Source organism: Bos indicus, chromosome 17 (assembly GCF_029378745.1).
Source record: "Bos indicus isolate NIAB-ARS_2022 breed Sahiwal x Tharparkar chromosome 17, NIAB-ARS_B.indTharparkar_mat_pri_1.0, whole genome shotgun sequence".
NCBI classification, from domain to species: Eukaryota; Metazoa; Chordata; class Mammalia; order Artiodactyla; family Bovidae; genus Bos; species Bos indicus.
This window is the reverse complement of record NC_091776.1, coordinates 17205907-17229327: the sequence shown is the minus strand read 5'-3', so window position 1 is coordinate 17229327 and position 23421 is coordinate 17205907. Positions and strand designations below refer to the sequence as shown.

The window sequence follows — 23421 nt, the reverse complement described above, 5'->3', positions numbered from 1 at the left end:
TGGACAATCTGTGAGTGCTTAAACCATCTATTTGCACATGAATGATTTTCACACATAATTGCATTAATAGCGATTCCTTTCTCATAATTGGTTTCAGGGGAATTAAATCTGACATTTTTGATGTAATGAAAAAGGTAAAAAGAATGGCTATTTGACCCACAATTTGCTCCTGCTTTATTTATTTATTTCTCTTAACTTACTGTTACTTTTAATCTTCAGTTTCTTCCTACCACTTTTGATTTGCACCTATTTCTCAAAGACAGTAACACTTGAGGGAGGACAATGAAAAGCTATGACAAATCTAGACAGCATATTAAAAAGCAGAGACATCACTTTGCCTACAAAGGTCTGCATAGTCAAACCTATGGTTTTTGCAGTAGTCATGTACAGATGTGAGAGTTGGACCATAAAGAAGGCTGAGTGCCAACTAATTGATGCTTTTGAACTGTGGTGCTGGAGAAGACTCTTGAGAGTCCCTTGGACTGCAGGGAGATCAAATCAGTCAATCCTAAAGGAAATCAACCCTGAATATTCCCTGGAAGGACTGATGCTGAAGCTAAAGCTCCAATACTTTGGCCACCTGATGCAAAGAGCTGACTCATTGGAAAAGACTCTGATGCTGGGAAAGATTGAAGGCAGGAGGAGAAGAGGGTAACAGAGGATGAGGTGATTGGATGGCATCACTGACTCGATGGACATGAGTTTGAGCAAACTCTGGGGGGTAGTGAAGGACAGGGAAGCCTGGCGTGCTGCAGTCCATGGGGTCGCAAAGAGTTGGACACGACTGAAACACCGAACAACAACAATGACAAAAAGGTAACCGAGAACCTCAGCGGTGATTCCTCGAAGGAGAAGACCCCTCCTGTCTCCCCACCAACCACTGCCCCCTTTTACCCAGCCCCTCTATAGAGTCCTCAGACTCCCCCACTTATATTCAGTTCAGTTCAGTTCAGTCGCTCAGTCGTGTCCGACTCTTTGTGACCCCATGAATTGCAGCACGCCAGGCCTCCCTGTCCATCACCAACTCCCGGAGTTCATTCAGACTCATGTCCATCGAGTCAGTGATGCCATCCAGCCATCTCATCCTCTGTCGTCCCCTTCTCCTCCTGCCCCCAGTCCCTCCCAGCAGCAGAGGCTTTTCCAATGAGTCAACTCTTCACATCAGGTGGCCAAAGTACTGGAGTTTCAGCTTTAGCATCATTCCTTCCAAAGAAATCCCAGGGCTGATCTCCTTCAGAATGGACTCGTTGGATCTCCTTGCAGTCCAAGGGACCTTCAAGAATCTTCTCCAACACCACAGTTCAAAAGCATCAATTCTTGGGCACTCAGCCTTCTTCACAGTCCAACTCTCACATCCATACATGACCACAGGAAAAACCATAGCCTTGACTAGACAGACATTTGTTAGCAAAGTAATGTCTCTGCTTTTGAATATGCTATCTAGGTTGGTCATAACTTTCCTTCCAAGGAGTAAGCGTCTTTTAATTTCATGGCTGCAGTCACCATCTGCAGTGATTTTGGTGCCCAGAAAAATAAAGTCTGACACTGTTTCCACTGTTTCCCCATCTAGTTCCCATGAAGTGATGGGACCGGATGCCATGATCTTCGTTTTCTGAATGTTGAGTTTTAAGCCAACTTTTTCACTCTCCACTTTCACTTTCATCAAGAGGCTTTTGAGTTCCTCTTCACTTTCTGCCATAAGGGTGGTGTCATCTGCATATCTGAGGTTATTGATATTTCTCCCGGCAATCTTGATTCCAGCTTGCGCTTCTTCCAGTCCAGCTTTTCGCATGATGTACTCTGCATATAAGTTAAATAAGCAGGGTGACAATATACAGCCTTGATGTACTCCTTTTCCTATTTGGAACCAGTCTGTTGTTCCATGTCCAGTCCTGACCTGCATATAGGTTTCTCAAGAGGCAGATCAGGTGGTCTGTTATTCCCATCTCTTTCAGAATTTTCCACAGTATATTGTGATCCACACAGTCAAAGGCTTTGGCATAGTCAATAAAGCAGAAATAGATGTTTTTCTGGAACTCTCTTGCTTTTTCCACGATCCAGCAGATGTTGGCAATTTGATCTCTGGTTCCTCTGCCTTTTCTAAAATCAGCTTGAACATCAGGAAGTTCACAGTTCACATATTACTTCCCAGAAATTCAGACACATGACTCAAACCAAAGGATGATTTATCAAATCTGCTTGGTTTTATCAATAAGTTCAGTTCAGTCACTCAGTCGTGTCCGACTCTTTGCGACCCCATGAACTGCAGAACACCAGGCCTCCTTGTCCATCACCAACTCCCAGAGTCCACCCAAACTCATGTCCATTGAGTGGGTAATGCCATCCAGCCATCTCATCCTCTGTTGTCCCCATCTCCTCCTGCTCTCAATCTTTCCCAGCATCAGGGTCTTTTCCAATGAGTCAACTCTTCACATCAGGTGGCCAAAATACTGGAGTTTCAGCTTTAGCATCATTCCTTCCAATGAACACCCAGGACTGCTCTCCTTTAGAATGGACTGGTTGGATCTCCTTGCAGTCCCAGGGACTCTCAAGGGTCTTCTCCAACACCACAGTTCAAAAGCATCAATCCTTCGGTGCTCAGCTTTCTTTATAGTCCAAGCTCTCCGTTATTCAATAATATATATATTTTTTAATTTGGAAGCTGCCATCTTTTCTAAGCTTACTGTTGCTTTTCAATGTTTCCCACAAATAATAAATTAAATGCGGTCAACTGTTAATAACAGAAGAATGTGTGGGTCAAGGATCTCCAGGTATGTTTTATACAATTCTTACTTTTGCAACTTTTCTCTAAGTTTGAAATTCTTTCCAGAGAAAAGTTGTTGTTTTAAATTCCACTAACTTAAGAAATACTGAATCACTGTGTTGTGTACCTAGAACTAACACAGTGCAGCAAGTTACTTATATGTTAATAAAAACAAAAAAATAAATAAAGCATTACCTGTATTTTTCCTCTCACAAATGTGGTGATATCGTTCTCATTTTCAAAGATGGAAAGTGTCTGCAGCAGATTCTGCTCCAGCCATTCCCAGTGTTCAGTGATTTCTTTTCTAGAACCACCTGCACAAACATAAAATGGTGATAACGAATGTCAGCATGTAAACGATACTTACAACCCAGGCTCATCCCATGCCTATGTACTGCCATCAGCTCTGCCTTCTGATACTTTCTCTCTGGCAGGGAAGTCACACAGAAGACATTGAAAGATGTATCAGAAATCCAAGAGTAAGGATAGTGTATGGTCACGTCTGACCAGGTGAGTCCAGAAACTTTGGGGACAGTCTTTTAGGGTGGGAAGGCAGCGACGTTTCTCCCGTTCCCTTTTCTGGGCTGGGAACTTAGCCCTATCCTCTCTTCTCCCTCCGGGAATCTGCACTTTTCAGGGGAAGGCAGATCTTGTCAGGAGACCAGGTTACAGTTGTTAAGTTGCAAAAATACGAGGCCTTCGGTATGCCCCTGGAGATGTGATGTAACCACCTCCTATAATGGGCAAAAAATGATCCTCCCTCCCTTCAATTATGAATGAGATGTGAAAATGGACTATCACTAGGGAATAGCAGCCCTGTTCTCACCAGCGCCGAGGCTCTGAATTGTAATGGGATGAGGTCATCCTCACAGCCTCCCTCCAGGTCAGAAACAAGAAGCGAGAGTCATCTCGCCGGCCAACCTGCAAACTGAATCAACCTAAGCCTGGGAGAGTAGGTAACAGGCACCCTGCTCTCTGCCCACAGCTGCAGGGCAAAACAGGGATGCCAAGCCAACGTCATTGTCGAGACACTAGAACAAATTCCCTTCTTTTTTTTCTTGCCCTGCAATTGTTAATGACCTTGCAAAACAGTTTGTTAGAAGCCATCCCTATTTTATAAATTTTATGTACTATTCATTCCAGAATTAAAGAAAGATTTTGCAACTCTACTAACTGACTCCTTCAGATGTCTCCTTAAGATTTCCAAGTTATCTTTTAATTGATTTCTTAAAAAATAGCTTCTCTCTGTTTCTTTGTCAGCAGTAACTGGATATATCTTAGAATCTCACTCTGTTAACTGACTGGGAAAAGCAGGAGATACATATGTGTCCATAGTGATACTCAGAACTGTGAGGAACAGGACTAAAACCTCTTGGGGAATAAGAGGCACTGTTTGGAGAGGGAAACAGCAACTCCCTCCAGTATTCTTGCCTGGAGAATTCCACAGACAGAGGAGCCTGTAGGGGGGCTACCTACAGTCCATGGGGTAGCAGAGAGTTGGATACGACTGAGCGACTAACACTTTCACACTTGGAAGGTTTTCAGATCCATTGGTCAAGGAAAGGCAAAACCAAAACAAACCCACATTCATTTTCTTTTACTCTGAGCCGAAACACCAAAACTGCCCACGTGGAATGCTTCTGTAGAGGATAAAGAATAAATCTCTGAGTTAGGAGGCCGAAGAGGCTGTCTGGAGCTCTTCACAGGCCCTTTCCACAGCTCACTCTTTCGGGGTCACAGTGAACCACGTGGAAAAGCAATCGATGACTCTGCACTACGCTGTCACAGCAAGAGCTAGAGCTTATGAAACCTGGGTCCCCCTTCCTTCCTCCCAGCAGCCATCTGGGTGCCTGTAGACAGTCTGCTTCATCTTTCTCTGTCTCAAACTCTTTACATGTAAAATGGAGACACATTAAAAAAAAACCTTATTCATTTCAGAGAAATGTCATAAAAAAATCACGTGGAATAATGTCTATAGATACACTTTGTAAAGTAGAAAACACTGTCCAAATGCAAAATACAATGCTCATTTGGAATATTTTGGCAATGAATCATTCTGGAGTTAGCCAGAGAGTTTTAAAACATTTTAGATCGTAAAATTTTAAATAGGCATTGGAAAATTTTCTAAAATATACTGTGTCCTTCCTTGCCTGTAAACAGGTCACCACCATCCCCAGCTGCAGCTGGCTGGGCGATACAGACAGAGCCCAATCCAGAGTCGATGCTGGCCATGTGCCCTCCCCCCGCCGTCCCATCTGTGCCTGCTGGCAACTGTTAGATGTCCACACCTCAGGACACAGGCACTTTTGGGGACTCAGGGGACTGAAGAACTTCTGCAGACCCACCGGGTGCAATTCCCAGCCTCTGATATTGCCTCTCCTCCGCCCTGCCTATGTCGATAGTAGATATGCCTTCCAGAGGCTGGTTTGCACACGTCCCTCGGCTCAGCCGGGACAGTCTGCCTGTGGACTGGTATACCGCCCTGCGCTGCCCTTTACCAGGTGGTCATACCAGGTACCTGACCTGGGAGTCCCTGTTTGGCTGTGGTGGCAACTGACCGCAAGTCAGCCTCCTGTTCCTTGGTTATCCTGCATGGAACCCATCAGCTATAAGGCCCAGGGCAGCCCAGCTGTGCTTTCACCTTTGCACACACTGCCTGCAGTTTTCGTGTGCTTATTCATCTAGGCCCACCCTGCCACCCCCAAAACACACACACAATCGAGCCACGGTGGAAAAGGTATATGCATAAGCGCACTCATTCAACAAACGTTCACTTCTGCCTCCAGTTTTCATGGGTATTACATGAAGGTCTTCACGACTGACCCTCGTTTTTAAGTAGCCATCTGAGCACTCCTATATCGAAGTTCAGGTTTTCTACCCACATTGTTTCCCCTTCTATTGCCTTCTTTGCTGTTTTACGACCTCCTGCTCATCAGTGTGCCCCACTGTTCCGTCATTTCCACAGTCTCTACCTGCCACCCCCTAACGCCATTCTCACCACTGGCTCTTTTCTCTACTCCTCATTGCCTGGGATGTAAATCCCCACATTTCTGTCTGTGCTCACCACCAATGTCCCCTCTCCACCCGCCACTGTTGCTTGCGTGCCTTCATTTCCTGTGGCTTCTCTCATACTAGTCACTGTCATATGAAGAGGCTGGCCTTTTGGAGTCATCATCAGCCACTTACAGCTCCCTTTACAGAAGAAGTGTTGAGATGGCAAATTTCAGTATCTTTATTTTTTGTTTGTTTTAGATTAATTTATTAATTTTAATTGGAGGTTTTTGTGGTGGTTTTTGCCGTACATCGGCATGAATCAGCCACGGTGTACATGTGTCCCCCCACCCTGAAACCCCTCCCACTGCCCCTCCCCAACCCATCCCTCTGGGTTGTCTCAGAGCAGCAGCTTTGCGTGCCCTGCTTCATGCATCAAACTTGTACTGCTCATCTGTTTTACATATGATAATATACATGTTTCAATGCTATTCTCTCAAATCATTCCACCCTTGCCTTCTCCCACAGAGTCCAAAAGTCTGTTCTTTACATCTGTGTCTCTTTTGCTGTCTTGCCTATAGGGTTGTTGTGACCGTCTTTCTAAATTTCATATATATGTGTTAATATACTGTACTGGTGTTTCTTTCTGACTTACTTCACTCTGTATAATAGGCTCCAGTTTCATCCACCTCATTAGAACTGACTCAAATGCATTCAAAGTTCCGTCTAGTCAAGGCTATGGTTTTTCCAGTAGTCATGTATGGATGTGAGAGTTGGACCGTGAAGAAGGCTGAGCACCAAAGAATTGATGCTTTTGAACTGTGGTGTTGGAGAAGACTCTTGAGAGTGCCTTGGACTGCAAGGAGATCCAACCAGTCCATTCTGAAGGAGATCAGCCCTGGGTGTTCTTTGGAAGGAATGATGCTAAAGCTAAACTCCAGTACTTTGGCCACTTCATGCAAAGAGTTGACTCATTGGAAAAGACTCTGATGCTGGGAGGGATTAGGGACAAGAGGAGAAGGGGACAACAGAGGATGAGATGTGAGTCTGAGTGAACTCCGGGAGTTGGTGATGGACAGGGAGGCCTGGCGTGCTGCAATTCATGGGGTCGAAGAGTCGGACACGACTGAGCAACTGAACTGAACTGAACTGAACATTCCATTGTGTATATGTACCACGACTTCTGTATCCATTTGTTTGCCAATGGACATCTAGGGTGCTTCCATGTCCTAGCTATTGTAAATAGTGCTGCAGTGAACACTGGGGTACATGTGTCTCTTTCAATTCCAAATCTCAGTATCTTTAGGTCTTCAGTTCTTTGCACGATGCTTTGGGCCTGCTTCTGTGCTACCAAGGAGGTTTCAGGTTTCTTCTGGCTATATCCAGGCCCAAGGTTACAAAGTTCCATAAAACAGGGTTATAGATAAGGAAGAACTGTGTATACCATTATAAGAAACCATTATCAGCATAAATGAGAAAAGAAAAAGACACAGATGCTAACAGCCAACAGTAGTTTCAGGAATTAACTATGGATTCTGATCCATACCCAATAGACACTTGCCAGGGAGAGGAAGGGAAATATACCTTTTACATTTATATTTACTCTGCAAATGCACCATATTCTCTGATCACTTTCCTAAAGGCACACAAAATAAACGAGGACAGGTGTTTAAGGCTCCAGGCTCTGGAGACAGGAAATACAAGGATGCCTACCTAGAAGGCAGGGCTGGATTCCTCCCCCAGCGGACAAGGCACATTCTAAAGATGCCAATCAAGTAAAAGTTCTCTCTGAAAGCAGGTGTCCACTTCCCATCTCAGAGAAGGGTACTGCTCAGAGATCACAGAGCAAATGTCCTGCTAACAGTTTAAGAGCAACTGACACTGTTGCCAGATCACCCTTTAGGAAAGAGGGAGACTCCAAGAGAAACATGTTGGAATCCTGAATGTTCCTTATATCAGGCTCTGTCATTTCTCAAGAAAGTAAGCCCAAGGGCTACAATGTTTAAGAGCCTGGAACTTTGCTTCTGTTACTGTGTAAAGTGAGGTAACAGGAAGCTCTTCTGCCATGACTCTGAGAGAGGGCTGGTCTATTTACCCAACCGTTCGGGCAAAATGTGTTAGGCACTCAGAAGAGAAAGGAAGGACTTGGCAGTCCTTCTGGCAATGCTGCTTCGACAGAGATATAGCAGGAACAACAAGCTGACCCGATGTGCAATCAGCTGAAACAACAAAGAAAGCTGTGTCGGGTAGGAGAAGCCTTCAGGAAACCCAAGATAAAGCTTTTTGCTACGGGAAAAACTGGATTAACACTTGAGGGGCTTAAGAGTATTTAGAAATTAAATTTGGAAAAATGAGAATCTTTTACTATTTGCAGGGTTGTGTTTTGTTTTCAGAATACTATGCACAGGCCTCGTGTGTATATTTGGGCAAAATTTAAACACTGCCTACGATGATGGAAAATACTGAATCAGCCTAAGTCTTATTTCTCATCTGGTTTGAGATGTACCTAAGAGTATAGGAAGTCCACTTGAAATAAAAAGACAGAGGTATTAAAATGGATCCACAAAATGGATTCAACTGTATCTGGCCTCAGATTAAGAACAAAAGCGTAAGACTTCACTGATGGCGATTCAGTGGGTATCTTTTGTGGTGCATGACTGATATCAACAAAATTTGGTTCTGGGACTGCAGCACTGACTTAAAAACCTGAATTCAAATATATCTAAGATGGTATATTTCCTCTGATCAAGAGGGTACGTATGCACATGTATAGATATATATGTCTGTGTCTAGGCAAAAAATAAAAACCTCTTGTATATATATGTGTCTAGGCAAAAATAAAAACCTCTTGTGACAAGGCAGAAAACAAAACCAAGCAAAACAAACTCACTAAACCTCCCAGGGATTAAAAAGCAACCAATCTAGTATTTTCAGATGTCAGAACAGGCTGCTTGGATCCCAAAACGGATCCAGTTCTCAAAAGAATTGTGCTTGAAGCTACTTAAATAAAGGTGAAAGGGAAGCATCTATTTTATGGCCTCAGACACGGGCAACCTTTAGCCCCAAAGATGATAATGTTGTAATTTAAATACAAAATAAAGGATAATACCCAATATGCCTGAGTGTCACTTGCTATCTGTTGGATTTACAAAGCCACCACTGTACTACCTACCCCCAGAAAAAGGACAAACTTGCCTCTGGAGAGGACAAGAGATACAACCCCAAAGTAATGCACTGATTTGAACAGTTTTGGAAACAAAAGGGAAATTTATGGTTTAAAAATCCACATCCACCGATATGTATACACTGCTATATTGAAAATGGATAACCAACAAGAACCTAGTGTATAGCGCAGGGAACTCTGCTCAATGTTACCTGGCACCTGAATGGGAGGGGAGTTTGGGGGAGAAGAAATCCATGTATATGTACGGCTGAGTCCCTCTGCTGTTCACCTGAACTATCACCACATTGTTAATTGACTATATTCCAACATTAAATAAAAACTTAAAAATCCACATCCAATTAAAGCTAAAATTTTAAACAAGTTAAGCAGTGATAATGATGTGTTTTCTATTACTTATCTGTGCCTATTTACCAAGGCCAGGTGCCACGATTTCACCACAGACATGTAATCTCACAGCACTCCTTCAAGTGGTTCCAATTACCCTCCTTTCACAGGTGAGGACGCTGAGGCTTCCACATCCTATAAAATCAAATTCAGATTTTTCTGCCCCCAAATGCTTGCTCTTCATTGCTACAGTTCCACCTACTGACATATTTTAGAAGTGAGGTTAAATATCCCTAGAGGTTAGAGTATCTGGAGTAATATACAGCCTGATTATCAGTGAGACAATATTACATAAAAGCTCAGACCACAGGCTTTGATGTCAAAAAAGTACACCTGGTTTCAACCCCTCCACACCAAACAGAAGTTCTGTGACCATAGAAGTTACTCAACCTTTCTGTGCTTCAGATCCCTCATCTGTAACATGGAGGTAACAACACCTACCATAGAAGCTTGTGCTGGAGATTAAGGACAATAACACGTGTCAAGTGCTCAGCACAGGTCTAGAATACATCAATACAAGGCACTAACTAGCTACTTTTGCTATTACCATCATAAGCAAGAAAACACAAAGATCTCATCTTGAAATGTGATGTAGGAGATATACTGATGTTGAAGATACTTCTCATTTCTGATGTCAGAGCACTAAAAACCAGCTGCTGAACTGGTGCCTGACTAGCGTACATTCAGCACAAATCTCTCTGGCCCTGACACCATTATGTTTAGACTGCAGATTGAAGTAAAGCAAGCCTCGCAATCCTTGTCTAACTATTATAAGCTTCTTACATAACTCTGCTTACAGTCTCTTACAGGTCATAACAGTGTGCTCATAGCTTTATAATCACTTGAGAAGAGAGAGGCTCAGGTAACTCATTCAACCTGGGCAGTAAGAATTAGTGGTTGATGTCATTATTTTAGGAAAAGGTCATGGCACCCCACTCTAGTACTTTTGCCTGGAAAATCCCATGGATGGAGGAGCCCGGTGGGCTGCAGTCCATGGGGTCTCAAAGAGTCAGACACGACTGAGCGACTTCACTTTCACTTTTCACTTTCATGCATTGGAGAAGGAAATGGCAACCCACTCCAGTGTTCTTGCCTGGAGAATCCCAGGGACGGGGGAGTCTGGCCGATATGCACAGAATCGGACACGACTGAAGCGACGTAGCAGCAGCAGCAGCAGTCATTATTTTCCTATTTTACTTAAATGCCAAGGTCCTCCCTTACCTTGATGGACAGAATGTAAATGGCTATCTTTCTGGAGGGCAACCAGGCTAATGACACTAAAAGTCTTCTTTGATTCAGCATATCTACTTCTACAAATTTATTCTAAGGTGATAATTAAAGGAATGTGGAAATATTTGGTTTAGAGGATACTAAGATTTTTCAAAATGCAGTTATCATCAGGGGAAAAAAACCTAGATTTCCAAAAAACAGCACATCAGCTAGGTAAATTACATTATATACACAATAAAATATTATCTACTTGTTAAAATTGACATGATAGACATATATTTTCTTGACATAGAAAGACTATCCATATATGTATATCAGACACACATATGTATATACATACACATATGTATACATGTATATGGAGAAGGCAATGGCAACCCACTCCAGTATTCTTGCCTGGAGAATCCCGTGGACAGAGGAGCCTGGTGGGCTGCTGTCCATGGGGTCGCTAAGAGTCAGACACGACTGAAGCACCTTAGCATGCATGCATGCACTGGAGAAGGAAATGGCAACCCACTCCAGTGTTCTTGCCTGGAGAATCCCAGGGACTGGGGAGCCTGGTGGGCTGCCGTCTATGGGGTCGCACAGAGTCGGACACGACTGAAGCGACTTAGCAGCAGCAGTACTGTTTTTCAATATTTTATTTTCTTAGCTTATATTTTCTAATTTCCTGAAATAATCATGTACTGCTTATACATTAAAAAGTAAGTTCTTTTATTTAAGCTGCTATATTCCCAAGGATACAAGAATAGTTCCTGAGGTACACAGACCAAGGAAACACGGATAATGGCCAACGTCCACATTACGTATATGTCACGTGAAAGGCGACTAAATGACCCAGCATTTTGCTATCTAGTGTAGAGAAGAAGGAGAAGCAGAACCAATTAGCACCCTTTCATTAAACTCCAGGTCTCAGTAGCTGCTGACTAAAAGAATGTTCAATCATAAAAGCCAGCATGGTAGCATTTAAAAAGGCCTGGGCTGGGAGTGGAGGGGGCTGAGAACTTGACCTCGGCTCTGCACTAACTGGCTGTAACTAGCCATGTGAACTTGGGCACTTTACTTTGCCTCTGTTCCCTGTCACGATCAGAGCCCTGGACAAGGCCATGGCTACTCTATCTTTCCGTTCTGAAAATGAATGCCTACATGGGCCCAGATGAGATTCTAAGATGGTAAAGAAAAGGGAAACTAAATCAATGGGCAGGGGAATCAAGGCACCATTCAGGGCTGTGTTATCTGTGAGGTGCCATCAAGAACACAACCTCTACCCCATTTCCTTTATTAGTCCTGTTGGAAGGTCAGATGTACCCACAAAGAACTGTCTCTCTAATTGTAACTCTTGTGTCCCAGGGCCTTGGAATTATCTGCAATTCTATATGTCCATATTCTCTTGGAGAGCATCCCAGGAGGCGCAGTGGTAACACAGGAGACACAGGAGACTCAGGTTAGATCCCTTAGAGAAGGGAATGGCAACCACTCCAGTATTCTTGCCAGGATAATCCCATGGACAGAGGAGCCTGGTGGGCTATAGTCCATGGGGCTGCAGAGTCAGACACGACTTAGCAACTAAACAGCACAGCAGAATATTCTTATGAGGCTGTATAACGTTTCTTACTGTTTGAACCTCCCAGTTCTGATCGTGTGTATACATGCTCAGTCGTGTCTGACTCTTTGTGACCCCGTGGACTGTAGCCCACCAGGCTCCTCTGTCCATGGAATTTTCCAGGCAAGAATACTGGACTGGGTTGCTGTTTCCTTTTCCAAGGGATCTTCCTAACCCCAGGATCAAACCCAGGTCTCTTGTGTTTCCCGATTCTTTGCAACTGCACCATCTGGGAAGCCCTTAGTTCTTCTTGTGGGGACAGCCAAATGGGTTGCCTTCTGCTTAAGACCCTTGAAGTTTGAGGAGGGCAAAGGAGTGAGCTCTCTCCTGCCTCTGGGGTACCAAGGCCAAGACACCAGCTGCTGGGGGAACATCTGAAGCTGTTTAGTGCCCCAGTGAGAACACAAGTGTAAAATACGCACTCACTGGTGGGAAACGGGCAGGACTGTCAGAGTATAACCAGCTCAATAAAGTACTCTGGACCAACTCCTAAGGTACTACTTCCTTTGTGTTCTTGGAAATGGCAGGGAATTCCCTGGTGGTCAGTGGTTAGGACTTGAGCTTTCATCGCCAGGGCCCTGGGTTCAATCCCTGGTCAGGGAATTAAAATACAGCAAGCTGCACGTTGCAGTAAAAAAAAAAAAATAATAATAAAGTAAACAATTTAAAAAGAAAAATAAATAGCAAAAACGACGTGACTACACAAACCACAGAACAAAATGCAAGTTAGCAGGCTGGAATCAATGGCACAATGGAATATCCACCAAAAGCAACAGCAGCTTCACTTTGTGAAGTGGCAGTGAAAAGAAAAAGTCATTATTTAGGCAGTTTTTGGCTCCCCTTCCCAATGAAAGGAATCAGTGCCAAAGAAACATAATAAAGCAATTTCTTCAAGTCAATCTGCATACAGATGATAGAACACAGTAAAAAGAAGCATCTGAAAACAAAGTTTCAACAAATAACTCCTGTTTTTTGCTCCCCTCTTCTTTCTGTTCACACTGTCAATGACTGAGTGAGCGTTATACTGGAGTAAGTCATATGAGGTCTGAAACTAGGTCCTGCCTGGCTCCATGCAGCTCAAACCTAAGACCGTCACACGAGTAGAATTTACCACTAAGACAGCTACTCTCCTACAGAAAGTGGAAGACACTGATTGTAGACGTGCCCTTAGTTCACTTTACACAAATCAGTTTCACAAGGCACGTGGCATAAAAACAGAGGTTTGCAATCCTATGGATTCTACAGGGCAGTGAGTTAGACAATCTTCTGTTGAACCTTCTCTTACAGCAACGATTCATAAGATCAGAGCAAATTAGTGGTTAGGACTCCACACTACACTGTGGAGGGCCCAGCTTGTAGAGCGCCCAGGTTTGATCCCAGGTTAGAAAACTAAGATTTCACAAGCCTCAAGGTGCAACCAAAAAAAAAAAAAGAGCATATTAAAAAGCTCTTGCCAGACAGTCCCACCAAATATCAACTTTATAGCTTACAGGAAAAAAAAATATTTTTTAAATTACAAACTGAAAGGAACCTTTTTAAACTAGCAACTTCAGCTCTTAAAATCTCCTGAAAGGGAGCCAGGCGTTTGGGTTTTAAAGAGAAATCGATAAGAAGGAACAATTAGTGGGTGAATGAACTTTAACAGAGGTTGTGGAGTCTCACTTCTGTGGCATCTTCTACATGGAAATTCTGGGTAATCAATATATTCAAAAGCTAGAACCGCTCCAGGTGTATTATAATGAGATCATGTGTGACAGGTATCATCTCCCTGAGGTATAAATTATGACATCAGCATTTATTGCCCTGTGTTCCTTAGCCCTGGCTTGGCAAATAACTCAGGAATAACTGGTCTTCGTAACCCTGGGCTCCTCCCCATAGGAGCATTCCTTGGAGCCTTTGCTCCATAGAATGGCAAAACCTCAGAAACAGAGTGAAGAATAGTCATGTCAGATAACAGGGGAGGAAAAAAAAAAAGTCACAGATAGGAACCAGCTCATCACAGCCCCGTACGCGTGCACTGACGTGGGAAGGCCAGGAATCCTAAGGGTTCTGAGAGCCTCCAGGCTCTACAGGTTTTTGAAAGTCTGGAACAAGTGATGCAAACGCTGGACGATGAGAGTATCAAAGCCTCCTTCCGTCCAGGGTGCTGGCAGTTCTGCCTGATTTCCTTTCTCTTTCTTCACTTGCTGGCTCCAATGTCTATTTTAATACCATTCTACACTGTTTGCCAACTAAAAGTGACATTTTCCCAACCAACTCCCACCAGGCACTTTCCCTTCTACCGTAGCTGGGTGTTGCCCCTTGTGTGGTGTGAAATACAACTCTATCTTACGAGGGATGACACTGTCAGGGTCCAGCTTCTCTCTTCCTTTATCCTTATCCCTTTCCTCTTGCTCTAATCCCCAGCCCTCACGCCTGCCTGGATGGTTTTCTCCCTGCCCGGACTCACACTGCCATTCCTTCATTCACTGGAATGCTTAAATGCTAAGTCACTTCATTGTTTCTCCTGTTTGCATCTGAACCGGAATAACTTTAAAGGGACACAACTACAATGTTAGACTTTCAGGTGCTGAATCCTTGAGAGTGTTTTGCTAGGGTACCAGAGCCCACCGGCAGTCTGAAATCATCCCCACAGAACTCCCCCTGCCCTTGGAGAAGGCCAGCCAAGGTTCCTGTCTCTAGTCGGCAGCCCCACCGCCCAGTGGCACTGCTTGGTACTTGCCCACACTGGGCTGTGACTATTTCCTTGCATTCTCAAGAGCAGAGGCCGGATCTAATTATCTTTATATCTTCAGATCCCAGCATGGCACTTCCTACCAAGCAGAGATCAATTTAAAACCTGAATAAAGTCAACTGAAAGAGCTCCCAGTGGTCAAAGCTAGACCGAATTGAGCAACAAAATAGTTGTGCTGGATTATAACACAAGGAATAAATAGTCATGCATTCACAGTGATAAAAATAATTGAACAAATTAAAACCCCTACTCAGTAAGTATGCGTGGTGACTTACTTTTAAGGAGGACAGTTTGGGAAGGAGAAGAAGACAGTGGGAAAACTCAAAAAAAACACTACTCCAGCCAGGTGATAAAGGACATCATCAGTCATAAATCAGCTTGATAGGAGGTGCCCTTGCTTGACATAAAGTGATGAAAATAGCACTTTATCTCTGTGATCTTCCTCACAAAAATCTATCACCCCAGCCAAATCATGAGAACATCAGATAAATTCCAACAGAAGGACAATTCTATAATACACCTGACCATTATCCTTAAAAAATGGCAGAGTCATCAAAAACAAGGCATGTCTGAATAACTTCTACAGCCAAGAGAAGACTAAAGAGATATATCAACTAAACAGAAAATAGTACCCTGGCTGGGATCCTGGAACAGAAAAAGGACATCAGGTAAAAACTAAGGAAATCTAAATAAAGTATGGACTCTATTCAATAATAATGTAGCAACACTGGTTCACCCACTGGAACAAATGTTTCATAGTAAGATGTTAACTGCAGGAGAAACTTATATATATGGAGGAGAATATATGGAAGTGCTCCAAACTGTCTATTCAGTTTTCCTATAAATCTAAAACTAAAGAAGAAAATCCATTAATTTTTTTAAAAATCATGGCAAAAAATTAAAAAACAAAAACAAAACAAAACTGTTCAGTGCCCCTGCTCTTCCTAGGGTTATTTGAAAAAACAAATAACTAAAAAAAAAAGAAAAAAAGAAAAAAAACCTCAGCCACTTTGGACTAGCAGTTCTTGTGAGAGACCTAATGACAGCATGACTGTTTACCACTATTTTAAGCCCAGTGAGTGAAAGTCGCTCAGTTGTGTCCGACTCTTTGCAACCCCATGGAATTCTCCAGGCCAGAATACTGGAGTGGGTTGCCATTCCCTTCTCCACGGGATCTTCCCAACCCAGGGATCGAACCCAGGCCGCCTGCATTGCAGGCAGATTCTTTACCAGCTGAGCCACAAGGGAAGTCCTTAAGCCCAGTACATCATTACGTATTACCATCAGGAGAAGTAAATAATCCCTACTCGGTAGGAAGGATAAGTATTCCTTAGTCCACCCAGGACTTCATGTGTTCCTAGTCATTTCCCAGCTTTGCTGTGGGGCCATGTTGACTAATTCTATCTAGCCGACGGGGTGTGAGTCAAGGTGGTGGCACTTCTTGGCCAAGCAAGTGGAACACCGGTGTGCCTCCGCCTCCTGCTTTTTCCTTGGAAGTTGATCTTGGAAGTTTTGTGTTCTACGGGGTGTTACTATAGATGGAGGTGGCCACTGGATCCCCATAAGACTTCAGCAGGTTGAGAAAGAAACCGTTATTGTGTTCAACTGCTGAGATTCAGGGTTTATCTGCTGAAACGGCTATAGTAACTTGTCTTAAATGACCCAGAGATTGCATCTCACAATGAAATGTCCCTTCCCTTCTGAAAGAAAGTGGTCAATCATAACACTTCCCGTATTTCCAAATACTGCACTTACCACAGGCGATGGTCCAATAGACCAAAGAATCTGGAGTCTGGTACAGGATTCGGTAAGGAGCGACGCGGGCACTGGAGTCCAGCACGACATCGAGGGTGCCCACCAAGAGGCCTGAGGACACAAAGCGGGGAGAAAAGTTGAAGGGTCTCCTCCAAATTCCCAGAGGCAGCACTGTGGATACGCCCCTCCTGGTGGACCTGTCAACAAACCCTCTCCCACCACATCCCATCTGGACAAAACTTTCCTCTCGGGTGTGATGCTGCTGGCTCTACAATACTTGTTCCACCCACCTGCAAGAGACGCTGCCTATGCTGAAAGACAGTGCTGGTTTCCAAAACAAAACCAACAAAGCTCCTACCTCAGTCCCTGGCACACGGTGTTATTGATAATAAATACCTGTTTCAAATTAAAAAGTAAGGTATGAAGCACTGATATTCTGGGGTCTCTGCTTTACCGTCATTACAAACAGTGTGTAATATTTTCTCCCCTTCTTCATCCTACAAACAAATCCTTAATTTAAGTAACCTAACAAAACCACAGGAACCAGTCATGTACATCTGAGTCCATGTGCTAGGCAGCCCCACGTCTTATTTTCATAATAATAATATTTCTCACCTTTCTTTTGTATTGAAAAGGTACAGTTCAGCTCAGCAAAAACTAAATCACTACTATATGCAAGGCAGGGCTTCCCTGATGGCTCAGACAGTAAAGAATCTGTCTGCAATGCAGGAGACCCGGGCTTGATCCTTGAGTCAGGAAGATCCCCTGGAGAAGGGAATGGCAACCTACTCCAGTATTCTTGCCTGGAGAATTCCATCAACAAAGGAGCCTGGTGGGCCACAGTCCATGCGGTCGCGAAGAGTCGAACACGACTGAGCAACTAACACTTTCACACTTTCAGATGCAAAGCAGACCCAGTGGGCCTGAAGCTGAATAAGGCAAGAGTCCCTGCTGCTACTGCTGCTGCTGCTAAGTCGCTTCAGTCGTGTCCAACTCTGTGCGACCCCATAGACGGCAGCCCACCAGGCTCCCCCGTCCCTGGGATTCTCCAGGCAAGAACACTGGAGTGGGTTGCCATTTCCTTCTCCAATGCATGAAAGTGAAAAGTGAAAGTGAAGTCGCTCAGTCGTGTCCGACTCTTAGCGACCCCATGGACTGCAGCCTACCAGGCTCCTCCGTCCATGGGACTTTCCAGGCAAAAGTACTGGAGTGGAGTGCCATTGCCTTCTCCAAGAGTCCCTAAGACATGTGTAATCCAGTCGGGGCGAGGGCCAGGCAGTATATTAGGGCTGCGTTTAGGAGTGAACAGGGCTGTGAAACAAGCATTTCCCCCATCTCAATAGCAGAGTCCTTTGCTATTCGTCACATGGTGATTAAAAACGACTTGGAGGTGGAAGTGATCCTAGTTGAGGCAGGGAGGGGAAAGTAAAAGGCCCCAGCCTTCCTTGTCCTGCCACAGTTGCAAATAACTAGGATACAGGAAGCACCAAGCCCAGTGCCTGCCCCCTGCCCGCAGACCCCTCATGAAGTTCTATTGAATCTGAACCACGGGTTCTTATGAAACTGTCACCGCCAGTATCTCCTGATGTGTTGTCTTCCAGTAACATCTTAAGGCTTGGTTCTGTCCCTCCTGAATAATACTGTAATATGCATGATGCTATTGACATCGCTTCCTTCTGCTCTGCCAGCCTGGGGTCAAGTGACCTAGTGTTCAGAAGAGCTCCCTCCTGGTCTGGGGCACATGGACAGGCCATTGAGTTTCTGGTGGCTTTCACCCCCTCATTAGTAAAGTGGCCGTAATAGCCCTTGCCTTCCCGAACTCCAGGTATTAAGCAAGAAACCTTGGGGAGGTTTACACGGGGAAGCCCCACAGCTGTCCTTTCGGTCTTTGTCCACAGCCAGGAGTCCACCTAGGTTCACTGCGAACCACAATGATCACTAGCTGATCTGCATACACCAGGAGCAACATACTTTCACTAAGAAAGTAAAAGCGAAGTTGCTCAGTTGTGTCCGACACTTTGCGACCCTGTGGACTGTAGCCTGCCAGGCTCCTCTGTCCATGGGATTTTCCAGGCAAGAATATTGGAGTGGGTTGCCATTTTCTTCTCCAGGGGAATCTTCCCAACCCAGGGATCAAACTTGGGTTTCCCGCATTGCAGGCAGACTCCTTACCGTCTGAGCCACAGGGAAGCCCACACTTTCACTAAAGGGTAAATGAATTCATGTGTTTGCTCTGGCTTGTATGAAATACATCAAAAATCAAGTCTTTAGGGTCTGCAGAGTTTTCTGAGGAGTCATTTTGCATAGAATACCACACGTGTGCATTTTTGTTCTCTACTGTGACTAGAATTTACTGCAGACTTCTAATTACTCTTCAATTATCTGCAGATGGGAGGGTGTATTAATAGGAAAAGCAAAGAGTGCCAGCTAAACTGGATTGCTCTCTATGTTAACTAGAAACACATGTGATCCAGAAATACAAGTCCATCAGTCATAACAGGCAAGCATTGGTAATACTTTTCCTTTTCTAGAATCAAAATACTGGAAGTGACACATCCGTTGTTTCTAAGGCACACAGGCTTCACAGTCAAGGATGAGCCTCTCTGGTTTGTGTGTGTATTAGTCACTCAGTCATGTCTGAGTCTTCGACTCCACGGACTGTAGCCCACCAGGCTCCTCTGTCCATGGGATTCTCCAGGCAAGAATACTGGAGTGAGCTGCCATTCCCTTCTTGACCACAGGATGTTCTTGACCCAGGGATCAAACCTGCATCTCCTGAGTTATAGGCAGATTCTTTACGTCTGAGCCAGTAGGGAAGCCCAGCCTCTGTGGTTTAACGAGCCTCTAAGAGAGCGTCACGGTAGATAAACATTCTTCCAAGGGCATGCAGAGCAGTCCACAGAGGAAGTCTGGGTTCTGGAGCTCTTCAGTCCTGGCTGGGCCACCTCCCAGACCCAGCCCCTCCAAACCTCAGTTCCCTCATCCTTAATGCCTCACTAGTCTTCTATACTCTGTGACACCAAAGAGAGAAGACCTCTGAAAAGGTCCAATCCCATCCACATGTCTTGACCACAAATGTCCGTAACTACAAATCATCTATACCACCCACTATTCTAATTAAAAACCCTCTGGTATCACTCAGAGGGAAAGAAAATTCAGTGGCCTTCAAGAGGATGCCAGTGGAGTGAGGGCTTCTGATTAGATGCCAGCTCACCAACCGTGTGTGTGCATTCACAACTGGCACCACCAATTCCATGAAGATTTAGATGAACACTAATAGGCACATCGTCTTTCCCTGGTGGCTCAGATGGCAAAGAACCTGCCTGCAACGCAACAGACCCAGGTTCGATCCCTGGGTCAGGAAGATCCCCTGGAGGAGAGCATGGCAACCCACTCCAGTATTTTTGCCTGGAGAATCCCATGGACAGAAGAGCCTGGCAGGCTACAGTCCATGAGATCACAAGAGTAAGAGTAGACACGACTTACTGACTAACTTTCACTTAACAGGCACATCCATATCTACTGGCCCTTGCTTGCCACAACTAGAGAAAAGTCCATGAAGCAATGAAGACCTAGCATAGCCAAAAATAAATAAATAAAATTATTAAAAAGAAAAAAAAGAAATAAAAAATTTAAAAATATCCATTCACTTGGTAACACAGACCAGGATTTTCCCTCCACTTGGGATAGTGTGCTTGTCCATCAATGCCCACCTCCCACCACCCCAAATGACAAACTCCTAATTCTCTCACGCCACCTCTTTCTAACCCTGATCTCCCTCTGAGTTCTGCTCCTGTAATACCTATTGCATTTATTTAAAATCAGTGCACATTTTGCCTTGTTCCATTTCTTCTCCTCTTTCCAGGCTGGGAGCTCCATGACAACAAGGTCTGATGGATCGCTTTGGGCCCCTAGACCCCGAACGTTGCTTGGAGCACTGTAAGACCTAAACACATGTCTGATCAAAGGACAAGTTATGTATTTTTAGAAGACTAAATCATAAATATTTACCGTGCTGCATACATTGTACTGAGACAAGGAGTCAAGACTCTGGAAAAGAGAAAACACTCCTTCTGCACTCTGTGTCCACACAGAACGCTAGATAATGGGAAATCTGAAATCTAGTCTAGAGTATTCCCCCGCAAAAGCAGTAATCAGGATTTTCTTAGAAGTCTTATTACTCATCCCTCTGAAATGGCTGTCAAAATACTGAACCTTTCATCATTTCCCACACAAAGCACTGTTTTAGCAGCTGTTCTACTCAGCTATTTCTGGTGTTAAACAATCTTTGATCGCCTGAGATAACTAAGTCAAATTATGGCCCTCAAAATAACTCTTCTCTGCATCTACCTATTACATTAGCTTGGGGGCACCTTATAACATTAAAGTGCTGTTTTCAAGGAGATTCAGAAAACACGCTGCAAAACTTTAGGCCTCCCCCCGCTGTGTGCATTATGCAAGCAGACAAGAGGCATTTCCACTCCTGGGCAGCCCCTCACCCTCAGAGGAAGGGATGTGTCAGGGGAGGGTGCAACACCCACAGATGTGCCCGTGGCAACAATCAATCCATCTACTGATGACCCGGGATAATTTAATATCAAAGTGGACAAGGTCCTACAGCTGTCTCGGCCTCCCTCTATTCATTCCCTCAGCCTTCTGGCCTGTCAAAGATAGAGCCCTACAAACACCCTGCTGGAGCAGTCTGGGGAATGGGCTGTCTGCTGATACGGAAGCTACAATAGCACCTGCTAGGGAGTTCCCTGGTGGTCCAGTGGCTAGGACTCAGTGCTTTCACTGTGGTTGCCCCGGCTTCAATACCTGGTCGGGAAACTAAGATCCCGCAGCCCACTCAGCACAGTCAAAAATACGAACAGTATCCACTCAAAAGAGTACCCAGTATGTACTGAGCACCATTGTTTCATGAAATATTTCAAAACGACAGAAAAACCCTGAAAATTACAAAATACATATCCCATCACTCCGATGTTAACAACCGGTCTTATCTGCTTAAGATTTTTTTGATGTCGACCTTTCTTAAAGTGTTTATTGAACTTTTTACAATATTGCCTGCTTTATGCTTTGCTGGTTTGTTTGTTTGTTTTTGCCTGGAGGCATGTGGGATCTCAGCTCCCCCACCAGGAGTCAAAGCCCTTGCATTGGAAGATGAAGTCCTAACACCTGACCTTTAGGGAAATCCCTGTTTGTTTTTTTTTAAGAAAACATCACACACCCAGCAAAGCTCCCCTCTTTGTGTTCCCTTCAATCCTATTTTCCTCCCCATTCACCACCCTCCAGTACTTCCCTTCCAACCGCCGAGGGGGCACCCGAACCCCCCCAGTATTTTTACTCTTCCCATCCACGTCCTTATACTTTTATTGGCCCCCACGTACACACATGAATCTATCAATAATTTAGCACTGATGTACATTTAAAATTTTACATTAATGACAGAGTTGATATTTTTCTGCAATCTTTTTTTTACCCAATGATATGTTTGTAAAAATTACCCAGGTTATTCTTATAAATCTGATTTATTCATTTTGAATATTGTATAATAGTCTGAAAGATGATGCTGTGAAAGTGCTGCACTCAATATGCCAGCAAATTTGGGAAACTCAGCAGTGGCCACAGGACTGGAAAAGGTCAGTTTTCATTCCAATCCCAAAGAAAGGCAATGCCAAAGAATGCTCAAACTACCACACAATTGCACTCATCTCACACGCTAGTAAAGTAATGCTCAAAATTCTCCAAGCCAGGCTTCAGCAATATGTGAACCGTGAACTTCCTGATGTTCAAGCTGGTTTTAGAAAAGGCAGAGGAAGCAGAGATCAAATTGCCAACATCCGCTGGATCATTGAAAAAGCAAGAGAGTTCCAGAAAAACATCTATTTCTGCTTTATTGACTATGCCAAAGCCTTTGACTGTGTGGATCACAATATACTGTGGAAAATTCTGAAAGAGATGGGGGAATACCAGACCACCTGATCTACCTCTTGAGAAATCTGTATGCAGGTCAGGAAGCAACAGTTAGAACTGAACATGGAACAACAGACTGGTTCCAAATAGGAAAAGGAGTTCATCAAGGCTGTATATTGTCACCCGGCTTATTTAACTTATATGCAGAGTACATCATGAGAAACGCTGGACTGGAAGAAACACAAGCTGGAATCAAGATTGCCGGGAAAAATATCAATAACCTCAGATATGCAGATGACACCACCCTTATGGCAGACAGTGAAGAGGAACTCAAAAGCCTCTTGATGCAAGTGAAAGTGGAGAGTGAAAAAGTTGGCTTAAAGCTCAACATTCAGAAAATGAAGATCATGGCATCCGGTCCCATCACTTCATGGGAACTAGATGGGGAAACAGTGGAAACAGTGTCAGACTTTATTTTTCTGGGCTCCAAAATCACTGCAGATGGTGATTGCAGCCATGAAATTAAAAGACGCTTACTCCTTGGAAGAAAAGTTATGACCATCCTAGATAGCATATTCAAAAGCAGAGACATTACTTTGCCAACAAAGGTCCGTCTAGTCAAGGCTATGGTTTTTCTTGTGGTCATGTATGGATGTGAGAGTTGGACGGTGAAAAAGGCTGAGTGCCCAAGAATTGATGCTTTTGAACTGTGGTGTTGGAGAAGACTCTTGAGAGTCCCTTGGACTGCAAGGAGATCCAACCAGTCCATTCTGAAGGAGGTCAGCCCTGGGATTTCTTTGGAAGGAATGATGCTAAAGCTGAAACTCCAGTACTTTGGCTACCTCATGCGAAGAGTTGAC

At 44.2% G+C, this 23421-nt stretch overlaps 1 protein-coding gene across 1 annotated transcript in view; it reads right to left on the bottom strand.

The window, feature by feature from the left end:
* The window catches only part of TBC1D9 (TBC1 domain family member 9), a 128814-nt gene that overhangs the window by 52874 nt on the left and 52519 nt on the right, over window positions 1-23421 (bottom strand). The window contains exons 2-3 of the mRNA XM_070769081.1: window positions 16646-16756; window positions 2960-3078 (exon numbers count right to left, since the gene is read on the bottom strand). Of these exons, the coding sequence (XP_070625182.1) occupies window positions 2960-3078; window positions 16646-16756 (230 nt within the window). The remainder of the gene's footprint in view (window positions 1-2959; window positions 3079-16645; window positions 16757-23421) is intronic.